This window comes from Echiichthys vipera (assembly GCF_963691815.1).
Source record: "Echiichthys vipera genome assembly, chromosome: 23".
Taxonomy (NCBI): Eukaryota; Metazoa; Chordata; class Actinopteri; order Perciformes; family Trachinidae; genus Echiichthys; species Echiichthys vipera.
Genome location: NC_139848.1, coordinates 1,422,537 through 1,439,001, shown reverse-complemented (window position 1 = coordinate 1,439,001; position 16,465 = coordinate 1,422,537). Strand labels below are relative to the sequence as shown.

Here is a 16,465-nt window from a genome sequence, read left to right as displayed (position 1 = left end):
CCCTGGAAAGATTCAAGAACACTGTAAACCTTTTCAACAACATCTGAACCTTAAACGCACCTAAAGTAGTCCTTGAATCACCTTTGGGAGCCTGGCAACAACCTCTAGATCTGTTTCCAGACCTCTGAAACGTTCTAGAGGGTCTCTGAAATCCCTCAAGGACCCTGAAATCTTTTCAACAACATCTGAACCTTAACCGTCCCTAAACTACTCCTCAAATCAGCTTTGGGACCGTGAATCAGCTCTGGGAGCCCAGCAACGATCTCTAGATCTGTTTCAAGACATCTGAAGCGTTCTCTGGGGTCTTTGAAATCCTTCAAGGACCCTGAAACCTTTTCAACAACATCTGAACCTTAACTGCCCCTAAAGTAGTCCTTGAATCAGCTTTGGGAACGTGAATCACCTTTGGGAGCCTGGCAACAATCTCTAGATCTGTTTCAAGCCCTCTGAACCCCTCTAGAGGGTCTCTGGAACCATTCAAGGACCCTGAAACCCTTTCATGATCAGCAGGTTACCCCTAACCCCTGCTTTTACAGCCGTCCATCTTCCTGCGATAGTGAGATGCGGCGAGTGCTTTTCTATTCTGCTGCTGTTTCAGAGTCGGCTCAGGTGTTTCCCTTTCTGCTGTTTAGCGTGAAACAGGAACCATGTGGCAATTAATCTTCTCTTTTAACTTCACGTTTAGAAATCTGCCACTTCCTCCGCTTAAAAACTGAAGATGTCACCATCGCAGAACGAGTTCCTCCTAAACGGTCACCTGGCGTCGAGTGTTAGCACATCCACAACTGAACAGGCGGGAGGTTGAGGACTCTTACGTGTTTGTAAGTGGAGCTTCGTTTGTTCTTATCGCTGTTAAACTGCTTTTTGGGTTTCACGTTTACTCCTTAAAATGCAGAAAACTCTCTCTGGGAGTAAAATATATCCATTTAAACGCCTTTTTCTGCCAGAGTTGGAACAATTTTAGTCATTTCCAATGAGTTTGAAGTCAACATTTCAGAGTAAAAGTACAAAAGTAAAACCTACTCCTCCTGCAGAACGGCTCATGTGTTAATGCGTGCATCCCTTTAATGTTGAATTATAGCATTTAAATGACTTTATACACAGCTGGGTAGCTTTTTAATCAATAAAGTCTTGCCTTAACCTCTAATTCTACGTCATTATTTATTCATCTGAATCTGCAAAGTGACAAAAGCTGTCAGATTATTGTAGAGGAGCAGAATAAAGTAGCTTATTAAGAAGCATCAAAAATGTAAATTAAACGCAGTTACAAGCAGAAAACGTCTGAATTTAAAGCTGAAAGTTGTTTTTAAGGCTCGTTATTGTTTAGTGTTTGGCCTCAGATCAACTTCTGATGAAATGATTCAAGAGAAGTCAGATTTTATTGTGGATAAGGAGCCGCTCAGCTTGATTTATGACCCGAGGAATGACTGAAAAGAAAGCGCTCGCTGTGACACGACGGGCCACTTCCTTATTTGCTTCTAACAAAGGTTATAAAGTGAGTAATCAGTCCGCTGCACTCTTTATTCTTCTCCTCCACAGTTTCCTTCTCTATTATCACAGCGGCACACACACTTTTTAATTTCCACGTTTCACCATGGGGAACTTCGCTGCCAACGAGGGACTCTCCATCTTCGTCATTGTGAGTAAATTGCTTTAAAACACCATAATAATTTCCTTTTTTTGTGTTTCCTGTGTCTGCAAACAGCACTGGAGTTTCTGAGTTTCCTATAAAAACATTAAATTAAACTTTACAGAATTAAAAAGGGTATTTTATCCTGATATTTCTGCATGAGTGAGGTGAATAGTTGGGACTTATTGGAGTGAAACCTTTGTGTTTGGATGCTGCAGCTGGTCTGGCTCGCCATCAACGCGTTCCTGTTTGTGCACTTCTACATGGCGTTCCTGGTGGAGAGGTGGTTTTACACCAGAGTCCTGCTCGGGGTGAGTCCGACCCCGTTTTATTCATCACTTTTTAACCTGTTTTAAACTTTGACTCATGTTTAAAGTATAAAGGCTTCTCTTCTGGTCCTCTTCATCTCCAGAGAGAACAAGAAAACTCTCCACAAACTCATCAAACATCTTATTAAAGATGGAAATATTAATTTGAATAAGAACAGGACCCGGTTCGCTCTCACTTCCTCAAACTGCAGAGGGTGCTGTCTAATTATAATTATAATGAAACCCTGAAACTCTGCGCGCACACAGCTGCTTTTGATCACCTGATGATCGTCTGAGGCACTTTTTAAGCAAAAAACACCTAAAATGTTCATTTAAAGTGAATATTTGGGTGTTTTCTCCGTCTTTCATCATATCAAACTGAAGATATTTGGGTTTTCGGAGCGAAAGCAGCTGTTTGAGTTCCCTATTTTCTGAGGTTTTCCACCGTCACTGAAGGAAAAGCCTGAATGAGCTCAGAGTGGAAACACCGGGTTCATACGATAAACACACTTCTTTATATACGTGGAGGACTGAAGATGACAAAACACAGAATAAAGGCATAAATAAATAAATGCCAAAAATAACATTTCTTTTTCCCATCCAATATATACGTAAATTTATTTATTTATGCATTTTCTAATTAATAAATAAATTCCTCAATAAATAAATTAATAATTTTACACATGCCAAAATAATATTGTTTTATATATATTAATATATACATACATTTAATAATTTTTGCATTTACAGATCATTTATTTAAGTTTTTTTAAAATAATAAATAAATTATATTACACATGCAAAAATAATATAAAATTCTATTTATTTATATATATATATATTTACATACATTTAATTATTTTTGCATTTACAGTTTATTTATTTATGAATTTTTTTAATTAATAAATAAATCCCTCGATAAATAAATCATTGATATTACACATGCCTAAATAATATTGAATAATATTTATTTATATATATATTAATATATTAATACATTTAATTATTTTTGAATTTACAGATTATTTATTTAAGGTTTTTCTAATTAATAAATAAATCCCTCGATAAATAAATGAATGATATTACAAAATAATATAAAATAATATTTATATATATATTTATTAATATATATTAATATATACATACATTTATTTATATATGCATTTTCTAATTAATAAATAAATGCCTTGATAAATAAATTAATGATATTACAAATGCAAAATAATATGAAATAATATTTATATATGTATATTTATTAATTTATATATATATTTAATTATTTATGCATTTTCTAATTAATAAATAAATAAAAATCAATGTAAAAAAGGATAATAACTCTTCTGCTCATGTTTTAGATCCTGATTTTTCTCCGTTGCGATTTAAAAACTGTGTTTATTTGAACTGCTCTTCGTTGCTTCTCAGCAGATTAATGCTCATTATTACTACTTTTTAGTTCATATTAATATAAGATATTAAATTGCTTTAAAGTGCCTGTCAGACTAAACTGTAAACACTTTATAAAACAGAGAAAATATGCAAACAAGAAATAAGAGAGGAGGAGAAAGGAGACAGATGTATCAGACACGTTTGATTTATTCTTGTTATTCACTGAAACTTTGTGTTTGTATGAATTATTATTAATTAAATGACACGTTAGATGCGTTTGGCCTCGTCTGTTAGAGCTTAAAGTAAAGTTTGGTGTGTTTGAAAGGTGCAGATGTGTGATTCATTCATGTAACAAAGCGCCACAGGAGGAAACCCTGAACGCGTCCTGAACACCAAACACGTCCACGCCCGCGCTAATCGCACCTTATCTGCGCCTCTGAAGGGCCCACGGGTCTGACGTCAGGGCTCAAGTTTGCTCTGTGGTCACAGCTGACCTCACGGCTGCACAGCTGCACGGCTGCACAGCTGACCTCACGGCTGCACAGCTGACCTCACGGCTGCACGGCTGCACGGCTGCACGGCTGCACAGCTGACCTCACGGCTGCACAGCTGACCTCACAGCTGACCTCACGGCTGCACAGCTGACCTCACAGCTGACCTCACGGCTGCACAGCTGACCTCACGGCTGCACAGCTGACCTCACGGCTGCACAGCTGCACGACTGCACGGCTGCACGTCTGCACAGCTGCGTCCACGAGAGCAGAAGTGAAAGCATCAGTGACGCTTTATATTAAGATCCTAGTCTAGTTCACGGGTAAAAAGGGCTTTAAAAGACGATTATTTCCACTATAATGTGATTAAAAGACTTTATAAGTGTGAATAAAAGCATCGGAAACAATAACGTTCACAAGCACTTACAAGAAATGTTAATAAATGTATAATAATGCACCTTATAAGTGCTTATTAATGACGATTTAACGACACATATATAGTCTTATAATAATAAACATCTTATACAAACTTTATTAACACTAAATTACGAGGACGTTGATATCGAAGGCTCGAAAAAAACTTTTTCCAGGTCAATTTTTAAGCACTTTTTATGCCCATTTTCAAGCTTTTACAGCCGTTACATATTTAAATTATATTAAAATCACGTTAAAAACAACTACAATTGTTTCGTACTAGCAGAAGGATAAAAGATTTAACTCTGTGTAAGAAATTAGGACAATTTCAAGCATTTTATCCAAAATTTAAGCACTTTTCCTTGAAACAGTAAAATTCAAGCATTTTCAAGGGTTTCCAGCACCGTTTAACCCTGAAAATAAAGTGTTTTTCCTCATTAAACGGGACCAAATATCAGAAATCAAGAGAGACGAGGAACGATGTTCAACGCTGCAGCTTTGAACTTATTCCCAGAGCCTTTAAGCTTCAACGGCACGATAAAGTAATCAGATTACTCTCTCTCTGACCCATCAGCAAGCTCTGTCGTGGGCCAGGGCGCCGGCCGCCTGCCTCAACTTCAACTGCATGCTCATCCTGTTGCCGGTGTGCAGAAACCTGCTGTCGTTCCTCCGCGGCACCATCCAGGTATCCAGACACCTCTCCATTCGTCTGTTTGCTGCTGTTTCTGCATCTGTTATTATCTCATCTGCCCCGTTTGTGTTCAGTGCTGCAGCCGCACAGCCGCTCGCCAGCTGGACCGAAACCTCACCTTCCACAAGCTGGTGGCGTACATGATCGCCTTCCACACAGGTGCTACTTCCTCTTACGCTCGCCCACATCAGCATCCCTTAAACGTGTCAGTTCGGACTATTTAAAGTGACTTTGTTCATGAACTCTCTCCTCTCTCGCCCTCTCGTAGCCGTGCACATCGTCGCACACTTGTTCAACTTTGAGTATTTCATGGACGCCCAGCTGAACCGCAACAGCAGCTTCCTGCCCTTCGTCCTGTCTGAGATCGGCACCGCGGACAACGCGTCCTTCCTGAACCCCATCAGGACCAACGAGACGGTGAGCCGCGGCGTTCACGCGTGGACTTTCTGGTGTTGCTCAAGTCTGTGAAGTCCCCGCGGCCAAAAATGGTGTCAACGAGGAAAAAAAGATGAATTACTTCATCCGAGAAAGTTCCTCTTTGGAGGCGTTTGTCCTCAGATACGATTTCATTTGAGAAACTTCCTCTTTACAGTTTTCAAGGTCCAAACAAGTCAGGCAACAGACGTGACCACGACCCACGGCGTGACCACGACCCACGGCGTGACCACGACCCACGCCGTGACTACGACCCACGCTGTGACTACGACCTGCACCGTGACCACGACCCACGCTGTGACCTCGACCCATGTGACTAAGACCTACGCCGTGATTACGACCCACACAGTGAACACGACCCACCCACGCGGTGACTAGGACCCACCCCGTGAACACGGCCCACGCCGTGACCACGACCCACACTGTGACCACGACCCACACTGTGACTAGGACCTACACCGTGACCACGACCCACACTGTGACTAGGACCCACGCCGTGACCACGACCCACACTGTGACTAGGACCCACGCCGTGACTACGACCCACGCCGTCACTAACGTTGGTCTGTGTTTGGATGCAGAACCCTACCGTGGTCATGTTCACCAGGATCGCCGGGCTGACGGGCGTGGCCATCACGCTGGCCCTCATCCTCATCATCACCTCGTCCATGGAGGTCATCCGCAGGTCCTACTTCGAGGTGTTCTGGTACACCCACCACCTCTTCGTCGTCTTCTTCATCGGGCTGGTGTTCCACGGCTACGGGTAGAGAAGATTTCACAATCAAGCGCCACGGCGTTTAACCTCCTCTGATGTGATCATAACCACATTTCCTTTAATGGCCGCAGGCGGATCGTGCGAGGACAAACGCCCGCCAGCCTGCAGACGAACAAACCCGACGTTTGTGCCGACCAGTTTGAAGACTGGGGGACTAACGGGTCCCAGTGTGCCGTGCCGGTGTTTGCTGGAAACCCTCCGATGGTGAGCTGCGCCAGACCGCAGGATGTGCACGGGGGAACACTTTTAGCGCGACACATCTTCATCTCACATGTACCTTTCTCTGCAGACGTGGAAGTGGGTGGTGGGCCCCATGATCCTCTACGTGTGCGAGAGGCTCGTCCGCCTCTACCGCTCGCATCAGAAGGTGGTCATCACCAAGGTGTGTGTGTGTGTGTGTGTGTGTGTGTGTGTGTGTGTGTGTGTTCTGGGATGAAAGAGCGTAAATGTCACACAGGAAGTGGCCTTTTAGCTTCGTTACAGCTGCTGCGTGACGTCACGTGGAGGACTGAACCCCTGAAATAAAAAATAAACACGTAAATAAATAAATAAATGACTCCAAACAGAAATAAATACGGCAAAAATATTAAAAATGAAGGAATTAATTGATAAAATGTGACAGAAATTTGGTTATAAATGGCTTTATTATTTATTTACCCTCCTATTTTATTCATGTATTTGATTTAAAATGTATTTATTTCTATATTTCTTACATTTCTACATTATTTATTTGAATGACAGCCTCTTGATTTTCATACTGAAGGAGAAACGCATAAAGAAATGTATAAAGACAACACAGAAATAATTAAATAAATGTCAAAAAATGAATTTTAAACAGATAAATTAATGTTTAAATCCCAGAAAAATACATATGAAAGTGAATAAATAGGGGCATGTAAACAAATGGAGGTAAATAAAGCAGAAAATTAAAAGAGAAATATCAATTTATGTCACATTTTAACAATTAATTAACGCCTGCATGTATTTCAGGCACATCTAACGTCATATTCATGTGTTTATGGAGCCATTTATTTACGTTTTCATGCGTTTATTTCAGATTTCAGAGGCTTCAGTGCTCCACACACGAGGAGGAGGACTAGATTTCACTGAAAGTCCTTTCCTGTGTAGTCTGGATTATAATGATGTACTCACGCAGGTGGTGATGCACCCGTCCAAGACCCTGGAGCTGCAGATGAAGAAGAAGGGCTTCCACATGGAGGTGGGTCAGTACGTCTTCATCCAGTGTCCGTCCGTCTCCAGGCTGGAGTGGCACCCCTTCACCCTCACCTCCGCCCCCGAGGAGGACACCTTCAGCGCCCACATCCGCATCGTCGGGGACTGGACTCAGGCGCTGTACGAGGCCTGCGGAGGGGACAAAACGGAGCCTCAGGAGGCCTGGAAACTGCCCAAGTACGGCCACAGTGGCAGGGCTGATAAAAGAGGAGAGCTGTGCCTGAAATTGCTCGTGATTATGTTTGATTGCACCCGCCGCTCCTTTGAGAAGCTGCCAATGGGTGTCACATTTACAGCCGCAGCCTCAGACGAGGTCACGCCACAGCCGTACCTGCTGAACACATTTTAAACCGTAGAAAAATCAGTGTTTCAGGTGTTTAAAAGACACAAATGACTCAATATGTCAGATTATTAAAGGGGAGAAACATGCTGCAGATGCATGAAAATATGGAAAATGTAGCTACATTGATATTTGAAATGTCCTCGTTTACATTTGTCTGTAATTTCCTGCGTGTTCCTCAGGCTGGCCATCGACGGGCCCTTCGGCACAGCCAGTGAGGACGTGTTTCGCTACGAGGTGGTGATGCTGGTGGGCGCGGGGATCGGCGTGACTCCTTTCGCCTCCATCCTCAAGTCTGTGTGGTACAAACGCATCCAGAACAACCAGGACGTCTTCACCAAGAAGGTGAGGGAGGCCCCAACACCGGCGGCACACTCAAGGTCCACTTACTCACTTTTCTCATGGTCTTCATTCACCCGAGAAGAACCAGAGAAGAGTGATTTCAGCTGGACTTGTAGGACTCTTCTGTCTAATGTTGAGGTATATTTGGGGACTATAAAATCTAAAAGGTGCAGTGAACATGAGCTCCTGCGTGTTGCCGTCCTCCTCAGATCTACTTCTACTGGTTGTGTCCGGAGACGCAGGCCTTCGAGTGGTTCGCAGACCTGCTGCAGTCTCTGGAGGGTCAGATGGCGGAGAAGGGCGTGACCGACTTCCTCAGCTACAACATCTACCTCACCCGCTGGAAGGAGACCGAGGTAGGAACTCCACCAGCTTCTGACACGTCTCTGCGGCCTTTTCCTTCATGTGAACCAGGTTAAACTCTGTCTTTCCTCTCGTCAGGCGGCTCACTTCCGTGTTCACCACGAGGCGGAGAACGATCCCATCACGGGGCTCAAACAGAAGACTCTTTACGGGAAACCCAACTGGGACAACGAGTTCACCAACATCGCCTCAAAGCACCCGGGGTGAGCTTGCACACCGCGTTATCCTCGCCAAAACAGCCATTCACCGTATTACTCTTGTGTTTGAATCACATGTGCCGTTAGTGCTGCACGTTTGCTGATGACTGATGGCTGATTCTTAAAGGTGGTCTCCGCAGATGTCTCTGCTCTGTAGCTCTGACTCCTCTGTGTTTCTGTGTCGTCAGAACCAAAGTGGGGGTGTTTCTGTGCGGCCCGCCGCAGCTGGGCAAGTCTCTGGAGAAGCAGAGTCTCTCTCACTCGGAGGCCGACGTCAAGTTCATCTTCAACAAGGAAAACTTCTAACGACACGCAGCAGAGAGAGAGAGAGAGAGAGAGAGAGAGAGAGAGTACGGAGAAACACCACACGTGTCTTATCTCACGTTACTGAATGTCCTCACTAGGGGGGGGAACTGCTCATCTGATTCTTTATTACTCTTCTGTGCGGAAAAAGAAGATTTTCAGCGTCTGAAACAGGCAAACTTCACCCATGAGAAGCTGTTTCTCCATGTTTTCCTGTTCCTTCTTTAAAGCTAACATAAGGTGAAGTGTTAAACATGTTTACAGCCTGCATCAAAACACACTCTTGGTCTCTGGAGCTGAATTTTGACCTTCTCAAGAGACGAGGTCCACACTTTAATGCCCCCGAGTATCACGTGTGTCGTGTCTGACAGAACAAACCAAGCCTGAAAAGCTTCTGCGTAGATTTATGTTTGTTTTGTAATGTGCATCGATGGTTTTGTAAGTGGTTGCTGGTTCCCATCCCTAGTACGAACCCCTGGCAGCTCATCACCACAAGCGTTTTGCAAAAGTGCCGCTGTTGCGTCAGAACTGGAGGAAATAACCGTGCGGTGTTCTCCACTTTACCTTCTTCTCCTTTTTAACGTTACATCAAAAAGCGAAACTTTCAAAACGCTCCTTCCTGATTTTCATGTAGTTTTCTTTCTGCTCGTGCCGCTCGTGCACATGTGGTCACATACTTCTGAGCCGCGTGTTTGATTCCAGATGGTTCCAATTCCCAAACTGTGGGAGGAAGGAAATGAATCGCCCTCGAGCAAGGCATTAAAGCTCTGTCTGTTACTGCGGGTAGAGCTGCTTCAGCGCTTTCTGCTTTTCTCTGTCGACACAATAAAAGTTCACGTGCGTCTCCTCCAGCGAGCACCAGCTCAGCGCTCATGAAGGAGGGTCGTACAGATGCTAAACGGGTTTGTTTTAGTTTCTTTAGGGTGAAAAATGACTAAACAGAGAAAACCAAACCAAAAAAGTGGCTTATTTTTTATGTAAATGTGCAGATAAATAAAAATAAACGACTCTATTAATGAATTAATGACATCACGTGCCCTGAATAAGTGATTAAAAGTGACAAACATTGATATTTCTGCTTTAAATAACGTATTTAAAACAGCAAACAAGTGGAATAATTAAGCTGTTGTGTTTGTTTAAATGTTTATGTGCCTTTATTATTTAAAGATAACAGAATAAACTGTTGTTTAATCTTTATTTTCTGCTGCTGGAGTACAAAAATGTTGACATGATACACAAAATAAACAGAAGAAGAAGAGTGTTGACAGCGGAGGACTGAACCTGTGAAATAAAAATAACACATAGATAAATAAATGACTCCGTACAGACGTGTGCCACAAATATGAATAAATGTAGGAATTAATTGATAAAATGTGACAGAAATTTGGTTATAAACTGCTTTATTATTGATTTACTCTCCTGTTTTATTCATTTACTTGATTTAAAATGTATTTATTTCTATATTGTTTACGTTTCTACATTATTTATTTGAACGACAGCCTCTTGATTCTCAAACTGAAGGAGAAACGCATAAAGAAATGTATAAAGATAACACAGAAGTAATTAAATAAATGTCAAAAACTAATGTTTAAATGAAAAAACTAATGTTTAAATCCAAATACAAACAATTAAAATACATATGAGAGTGAATAAATAGGGGGATGTAAACAAATGGAGGTAAATAAAGCAGAAAATTAAAAGAGAAATATCAATTTATGTCACATTTTAACAATTAATTAACACCTGCATGTATTTCTGGCACATGTAACGTCATATTCATGTGTTTATGGAGCCATTTATTTACGTTTTCATGCGTTTGTTTCAGATTTCAGAGGCTTCAGTGCTCCACAGGCTAAACGTGACACGACTAAAGCACTGCAGTGACAGAGGAGATAAACACATTAAGCTGAAGGTGTCTTCATGCATCTGAAGGCTGAAAATACTGTTGGTTTCTGTTCTGCAGCTTTTCCTCTAGAGGTCAAAGGTCGAGCTTCCAGGTTCGTCCGCAGCCGTATGGCACTTTGTGTCCCCCTGCTGGTCACAGGAGCACACTGCACTCTTACTGTGTGGGACACTGAGTGGGTTTTATGCGATGGCCACAGCGAACACGCTGACCACGCAGTACATGGTGCGGTTCTCCCATCTCACAGTGCAGCTTCCTGCAGAGACGACACAAACACGTGAGGGATGAGAGAGAAAACAGGAAGAGAACGAAGAACAACTAAAGAAAACAGAAACAAATGCAATGAAAGACTTTCAACAGAACAGAACTTTAAGGGCGCCCTCCCACTGTGCCTCCGCTCCGTGCCCCATGCTTTAGGGTCCTTGTCCCCCCCTCCAGGCCCGTTTGTACTCACACTACCTGGGCCTCGGAGAATGCTTCTTGCTGCCTATACGTCATCACGCCGTAACACGTCACACGCATTGATGACGTCATGGCGATGCGTGGCTTTGTTTCCAGATCTTTCCGTAGACCTCAGAGTTTTTGTGCGTCTTGTCGACTGTTTTTGAATCTTTTCATCGACCAAATCTGCAGTAAACACTCCACCTCCGCATCACACCAACGTGAACCTTTCACCGCCATTGTTTGAAATGTCCGCGCATGGTCCCTCCTTCTTTTTTCGACGTCCCAACAGGCACACAGGAAATGACCTCAGAACCGCCGTAGGCCTCGTGCTCGTACACGTGCGCACGCTCGTGCTCGTTCACGTGCAAACGTGCTTTACTAAAGCCCACCTCTCCCAAACGGGCCGTGGACGGCAAGCGTGCCGCTCCTAGACGTGGTACGGCTGCACTCACACTGGTCAAAGGAACCAGACTTTAGCCGTGACACGTGCTGGGGCACGGCACGGAGGCACAGTGGGAGTGCGCCCTTACAGACATGTCAGCGAGCTTTCAGCATCAAAATGTCAGTTTTTGTGACACATCGGTCTGCTTACCGTCCATGGCGGTGTCCCAGTAGCAGGAGTTGGCTGTGTGGAGGCCTGCTCCTGTTTTCTGCATCACTGCACACGTCACTGTGCGGAGAAACGGTCACAGTAAGAACTTTATTCCATTTCCTGTTCTAGTTTTAACGTTGTACTCGGATACGGTCACACCTGAAACTTGTTTTCTGCGCTTTTTAAAGACAGAGAACGAAAAAGGAGGTTTCACAGACGCAGACGTACCGATGTACTTGTAGGTTTTGGCCTGTTTGACCAGCTGCGTGAGGCAGCGCTCCACGATGCTGGCGGTCCATTTGTTCACCTGACTCTGGCTGTAGTCGTCACCACCGACGACGCTCTCGATGCACTGAGATAAAAACACAAAACGCACATTCATGAGAGAACAACATAGTGGTTATAGTCATGTGGGAGTCACTGGGTGTTGCTTCAGCCTGAGGAGGCTGAAAAACCCCAGATGGATTCAGATTATTCTCTTTATTGTGAATCCTGACGACCTCCAGAACACACGATCTGTAAAAACGTACATGCGCACACGTGAAAGAGCTCTGAAGGTGAAACTATGACAAAAATCAGACTTAATGACACAATAAACAATAGTCTTTTAAGAACTACAGAGAACTACAGAAGGCTGAAATGATAGAAGCGATGTGATGGTGTAAAAATACTCATTTAAAGCCATTTTAAAAGTGGAAACATGATGTTAAAGGGTTCACTTTACCTCTTTGACAATGTTATCAGCCTCTTCAGAGTTGAAGGAGCCCTGAAAAACAGCAGACAAATATGAGTCCATGCAGGTTTCTGTACACAAACAAACTACAGGAAATAATAAGGAAACAGTGGAAGTTTAAGTAACAGTGTAAGTATTTTCCTTGAGTCTTCATTCACTTTTCTACTTCTCTACATTTACCTGACGGCTTTAGTTACTTTACAAATTCATATTTATGCACACAAATCATAGGAAAAGTTTAAAAAATATGTTTTGTTGTAAATTAAACTTCAAAACAAACATCAAAACAAACATAGTGAAGGTGAGACACTGCAGAGAACACTGGTTTCTGCAGAAACAGATTGGTGCTAAAAAAAAACTGAAATAACATCAGAACATCAACAGAAAATAAACATCCATACAGAAAAATGACTCATAATAAACTCATAATCAGTCACTTTTCATACTTTTAATACTTGAAAACCTTTAGTGTAACAAAGTATTTTTGTGTGGCATGAGTACTTTTACTGATACACAGTATTTTTGTGTGGTATGAGTACTTTTACTGATACACAGTATTATTGTGTGGTATGAGTACTTTTACTGATACACAGTATTTTTGTGTGGCACAGTATGAGTACTTTTACTGATACACAGTATTTTTGTGTGGTATGAGTACTTTTACTGATACACAGTATTTTTGTGTGGTATGAGTACTTTTACTGATACACAATATTTTGTGTGGCACAGTATGAGTACATGTACTGCAGTAATGACCTGAATACTTCCTCCACCACAGACTTTAACCTTTAACTCTCTGTAGGATTCATACAATGTCACTTTCAACCCTTTGTTTATAGCAGGAACAGCTTATTAGCTAATTCAGAATATGACATGCGACACTTAATAATGATGATTTCAAGACAAAATACAGCGTTTGAATCTAAAATTATCTCAGTCAAAACGTTAGGAGTGGCTAGCTAAGGTAGCTAGCCACTTTAAGCTAGCTGACGTCTACTGTGATAAATCACTAAATATGTAAATTTAGGGACAAACCTCGCTGCCGTTATGAAAGTCCTCCATTCCTGGCATCTGTCGGCGGTCCACAGTAGTCACAATGTTTGTTTTTTCGGTATAAAAACAGAAGAAAAAGCGCGTTTTCCGGTGAGCTGCTCTGGACTTCCGGTGAGCTGTCAACAGACTACATTAAAAAGCGGCGAAGAAGAAGAAGAGGCTAACGGCTAACGGCTGACACCTGCCGGAAGCATCCGTTAATTTACGTGTTTATAACTTTTTAACTCGCGTTTATTCGATTAAACAGCCACAAAAAGTGAAAAAAGACACACAAACAAATACTACGTCATGTTTTAAGGCGGAATTTAAAAATTATGTGTTTAAACCGTCAAAACTCACCTCTGTAGCCGTTAATGTCTTCTTCTATTGTATTTTTAAACTTGATTCATTCCATATATGAGTAAAATTAATCACTTATTTTGGAGTAAATATAACAATATCAATAAATAAATAGATTCACAAAAACAAACAAAAAGAAAAGCAAAAAATAAAGGTAAATAATTGAAAATAAGTGAATAGAAAACATTAAATATAGAGAAAAATCTTCCAGTTGTGATATTTTTTAACTAATTATCTTAATATATAACATATATGACTTTTTTAAAGACATTTTCAGTATAAAAACAGAAGAAAACTCGAGTTTTCTGGATGAAAAAACACGGAGCTGCTCTGAACTTCCGGTGAGTTGCTCTGGACTTCCGGTGAGCTGTACACAGACTCCATTAAAGAGCGGCGAAGAAGAAGAAGAAGAGGCTAACGGCTAACGGCTGACACCTGCCGGAAGCATCCGTTAATTTACGTGTTTATAACTTTTTAACTCGCGTTTATTTGATTAAACAGCCACAAAAAGTTAAAAAAAGACACGCAAACAAACACTACGTCATGTTTTCAGGCAGAATTTAAAAAATATGTGTTTAAACCGTCAAAACTCACCTCTGTAGCCGTTAATGTCTTCTTCTTCTTCTGCAGCTGCTCCTCTTCTTCTTCTTCTTCTGCAGCTGCTCCTCTTCTTCTTCTTCTTCTTCTTCTTCTTCTTCTTCTGCAGCTGCTCTTCTTCTTCTTCTTCTGCAGCTGCTCCTCTTCTTCTTCTTCTTCTTCTGCAGCTGCTCCTCTTCTTCTTCTTCTTCTTCTGCAGCTGCTCCTCTTCTTCTTCTTCTTCTGCAGCTGCTCCTCTTCTTCTTCTTCTTCTTCTGCAGCTGCTCCTCTTCTTCTTCTTCTTCTGCAGCTGCTCCTCTTCTTCTTCTTCTTCTGCAGCTGCTCCTCCTCTTCTTCTTCTTCTTCTTCTGCAGCTGCTCCTCTTCTTCTTCTTCTTCTTCTGCAGCTGCTCCTCTTCTTCTTCTTCTGCAGCTGCTCCTCTTCTTCTTCTTCTGCAGCTGCTCCTCTTCTTCTTCTTCTTCTACAGCTGCTCCTCTTCTTCTTCTTCTGCAGCTGCTCCTCTTCTTCTTCTTCTGCAGCTGCTCCTCTTCTTCTTCTTCTTCTTCTGCTCCTCTTCTTCTTCTTCTGCAGCTGCTCCTCGTCTTCTTCTTCTTCTTCTGCAGCTGCTCCTCTTCTTCTTCTTCTGCAGCTGCTCCTCTTCTTCTTCTTCTTCTTCTGCAGCTGCTCCTCGTCTTCTTCTTCTTCTGCAGCTGCTCCTCTTCTTCTTCTTCTTCTGCAGCTGCTCCTCTTCTTCTTCTTCTGCAGCTGCTCTTCTTCTTCTTCTGCAGCTGCTCTTCTTCTTCTTCTTCTGCAGCTGCTCCTCTTCTTCTTCTTCTGCAGCTGCTCCTCGTCTTCTTCTTCTTCTGCAGCTGCTCCTCTTCTTCTTCTTCTTCTTCTTCTTCTGCAGCTGCTCCTCGTCTTCTTCTTCTTCTGCAGCTGCTCTTCTTCTTCTTCTTCTGCAGCTGCTCCTCTTCTTCTTCTTCTGCAGCTGCTCTTCTTCTTCTTCTTCTGCAGCTGCTCCTCTTCTTCTTCTGCAGCTGCTCCTCTTCTTCTTCTTCTGCAGCTGCTCCTCGTCTTCTTCTTCTGCTGCAGCTGCTCCTCTTCTTCTTCTTCTTCTTCTGCAGCTGCTCCTCTTCTTCTTCTTCTTCTTCTGCAGCTGCTCCTCTTCTCCTTCTTCTTCTTCTTCTTCTTCTTCTTCTGCAGCTGCTCCTCTTCTTCTTCTTCTTCTTCTGCAGCTGCTCCTCTTCTTCTTCTTCTTAATATGTGTAAAATAAATTACTTATTTTGGAGTAAATATAAAAATATATATATAAATAAATACATTCACAAAAAAACAAGAAGAAAAGCAGAAAATAAAGGTAAATAATTGAAAATAAATGAATTAAAAACATTAAATACAGAGAAACATCTTACAGTTCTGGTATTTTTAAGTAATTATCTTAATATATAACTTTTTTAAACACATTAAAGTGAGGTTTAACTTTTGCAAAATTACATTAACGAATGTAAAACTTTGCAAATAATGTTATGAGATGGTGTATAAACTATTTCTTAATAATATTAAATCATCAAATATCCTGTTTGTAAACATTTATAGAACAGATAAAGATTTAAAAATTCAGTGTGTCTGAAAGTGACAGGTGTAAAAACTGCTGATGTGACATAAAAACACATGAGTCAGGTTCAGCTTTATATCAAAATGTTTTACTGATATCACAAAAATCCAAGTTATTATTAAAAAAAGTCAGTTTACATGAGATCATCAGGTCAAAATATAAAAACTGACGCATCTCCTCCACAGGCGACAGATCACATCAACAAAGTGCAAACGTGCTCAAAGGGTCGTGTCACAATAAATACGATTATTTACATCCTCACAGTTTAAAACACACACACGCACACACACACGCCGAGCAC

The 16,465-nt window shown here is 41.8% G+C and overlaps 3 protein-coding genes across 3 annotated transcripts in view; 1 reads left to right on the top strand and 2 right to left on the bottom strand.

Annotated features, from left to right (window-relative positions):
• Positions 1-6,019, bottom strand: part of crfa4 (cytokine receptor family, class I receptor 4) — a 37,414-nt gene extending 31,395 nt beyond the window's left edge. The window contains exon 1 of the mRNA XM_083937865.1: positions 5,945-6,019. The gene's annotated coding sequence lies outside the window, so the exon portion shown is untranslated. The remainder of the gene's footprint in view (positions 1-5,944) is intronic.
• On the top strand, positions 780-10,043 carry cybb (cytochrome b-245, beta polypeptide (chronic granulomatous disease)). The gene is made up of 14 exons (XM_083937863.1): positions 780-821; positions 1,540-1,639; positions 1,849-1,941; positions 4,804-4,914; positions 4,995-5,079; positions 5,189-5,337; positions 5,937-6,118; positions 6,202-6,334; positions 6,420-6,512; positions 7,287-7,540; positions 7,886-8,048; positions 8,255-8,401; positions 8,487-8,611; positions 8,794-10,043. The coding sequence occupies exons 2-14, from the start codon at positions 1,595-1,597 to the stop codon at positions 8,909-8,911; spliced, it is 1,698 nt and encodes a 565-aa protein (XP_083793989.1). The 5' UTR covers positions 780-821; positions 1,540-1,594; the 3' UTR covers positions 8,912-10,043.
• Positions 10,044-10,149: 106 nt separating this feature from the next.
• On the bottom strand, positions 10,150-13,755 carry LOC310964657 (dynein light chain Tctex-type 1-like). The gene is made up of 5 exons (XM_083937866.1): positions 13,616-13,755; positions 12,572-12,613; positions 12,076-12,199; positions 11,848-11,925; positions 10,150-11,067 (listed from the first exon to the last, which is right to left on the bottom strand). Exons 1-5 carry the CDS (start codon positions 13,649-13,651, stop codon positions 10,994-10,996), a joined length of 354 nt encoding a protein of 117 aa, XP_083793992.1. The 5' UTR covers positions 13,652-13,755; the 3' UTR covers positions 10,150-10,993.
• Between the last annotated feature and the right edge of the window lie 2,710 nt (positions 13,756-16,465).

Excerpts from the sequence above, each read along its gene's own strand:
- cybb (XM_083937863.1), top strand. The coding sequence starts at position 1,595 with ATGGGGAACTTCGCTGCCAACGAGGGACTCTCCATCTTCGTCATT. Across the intron at positions 1,640-1,848 it reads GACTCTCCATCTTCGTCATT|CTGGTCTGGCTCGCCATCAA; the intron begins GTGAGTAAATTG and ends TGGATGCTGCAG. Across the intron at positions 6,513-7,286 it reads AGAAGGTGGTCATCACCAAG|GTGGTGATGCACCCGTCCAA; the intron begins GTGTGTGTGTGT and ends GTACTCACGCAG.
- LOC310964657 (XM_083937866.1), bottom strand. The coding sequence starts at position 13,651 with ATGCCAGGAATGGAGGACTTTCATAACGGCAGCGAG. Across the intron at positions 12,200-12,571 it reads CTGATAACATTGTCAAAGAG|TGCATCGAGAGCGTCGTCGG; the intron begins GTAAAGTGAACC and ends TTTTTATCTCAG. Across the intron at positions 11,926-12,075 it reads CAAAACCTACAAGTACATCG|TGACGTGTGCAGTGATGCAG; the intron begins GTACGTCTGCGT and ends TTCTCCGCACAG.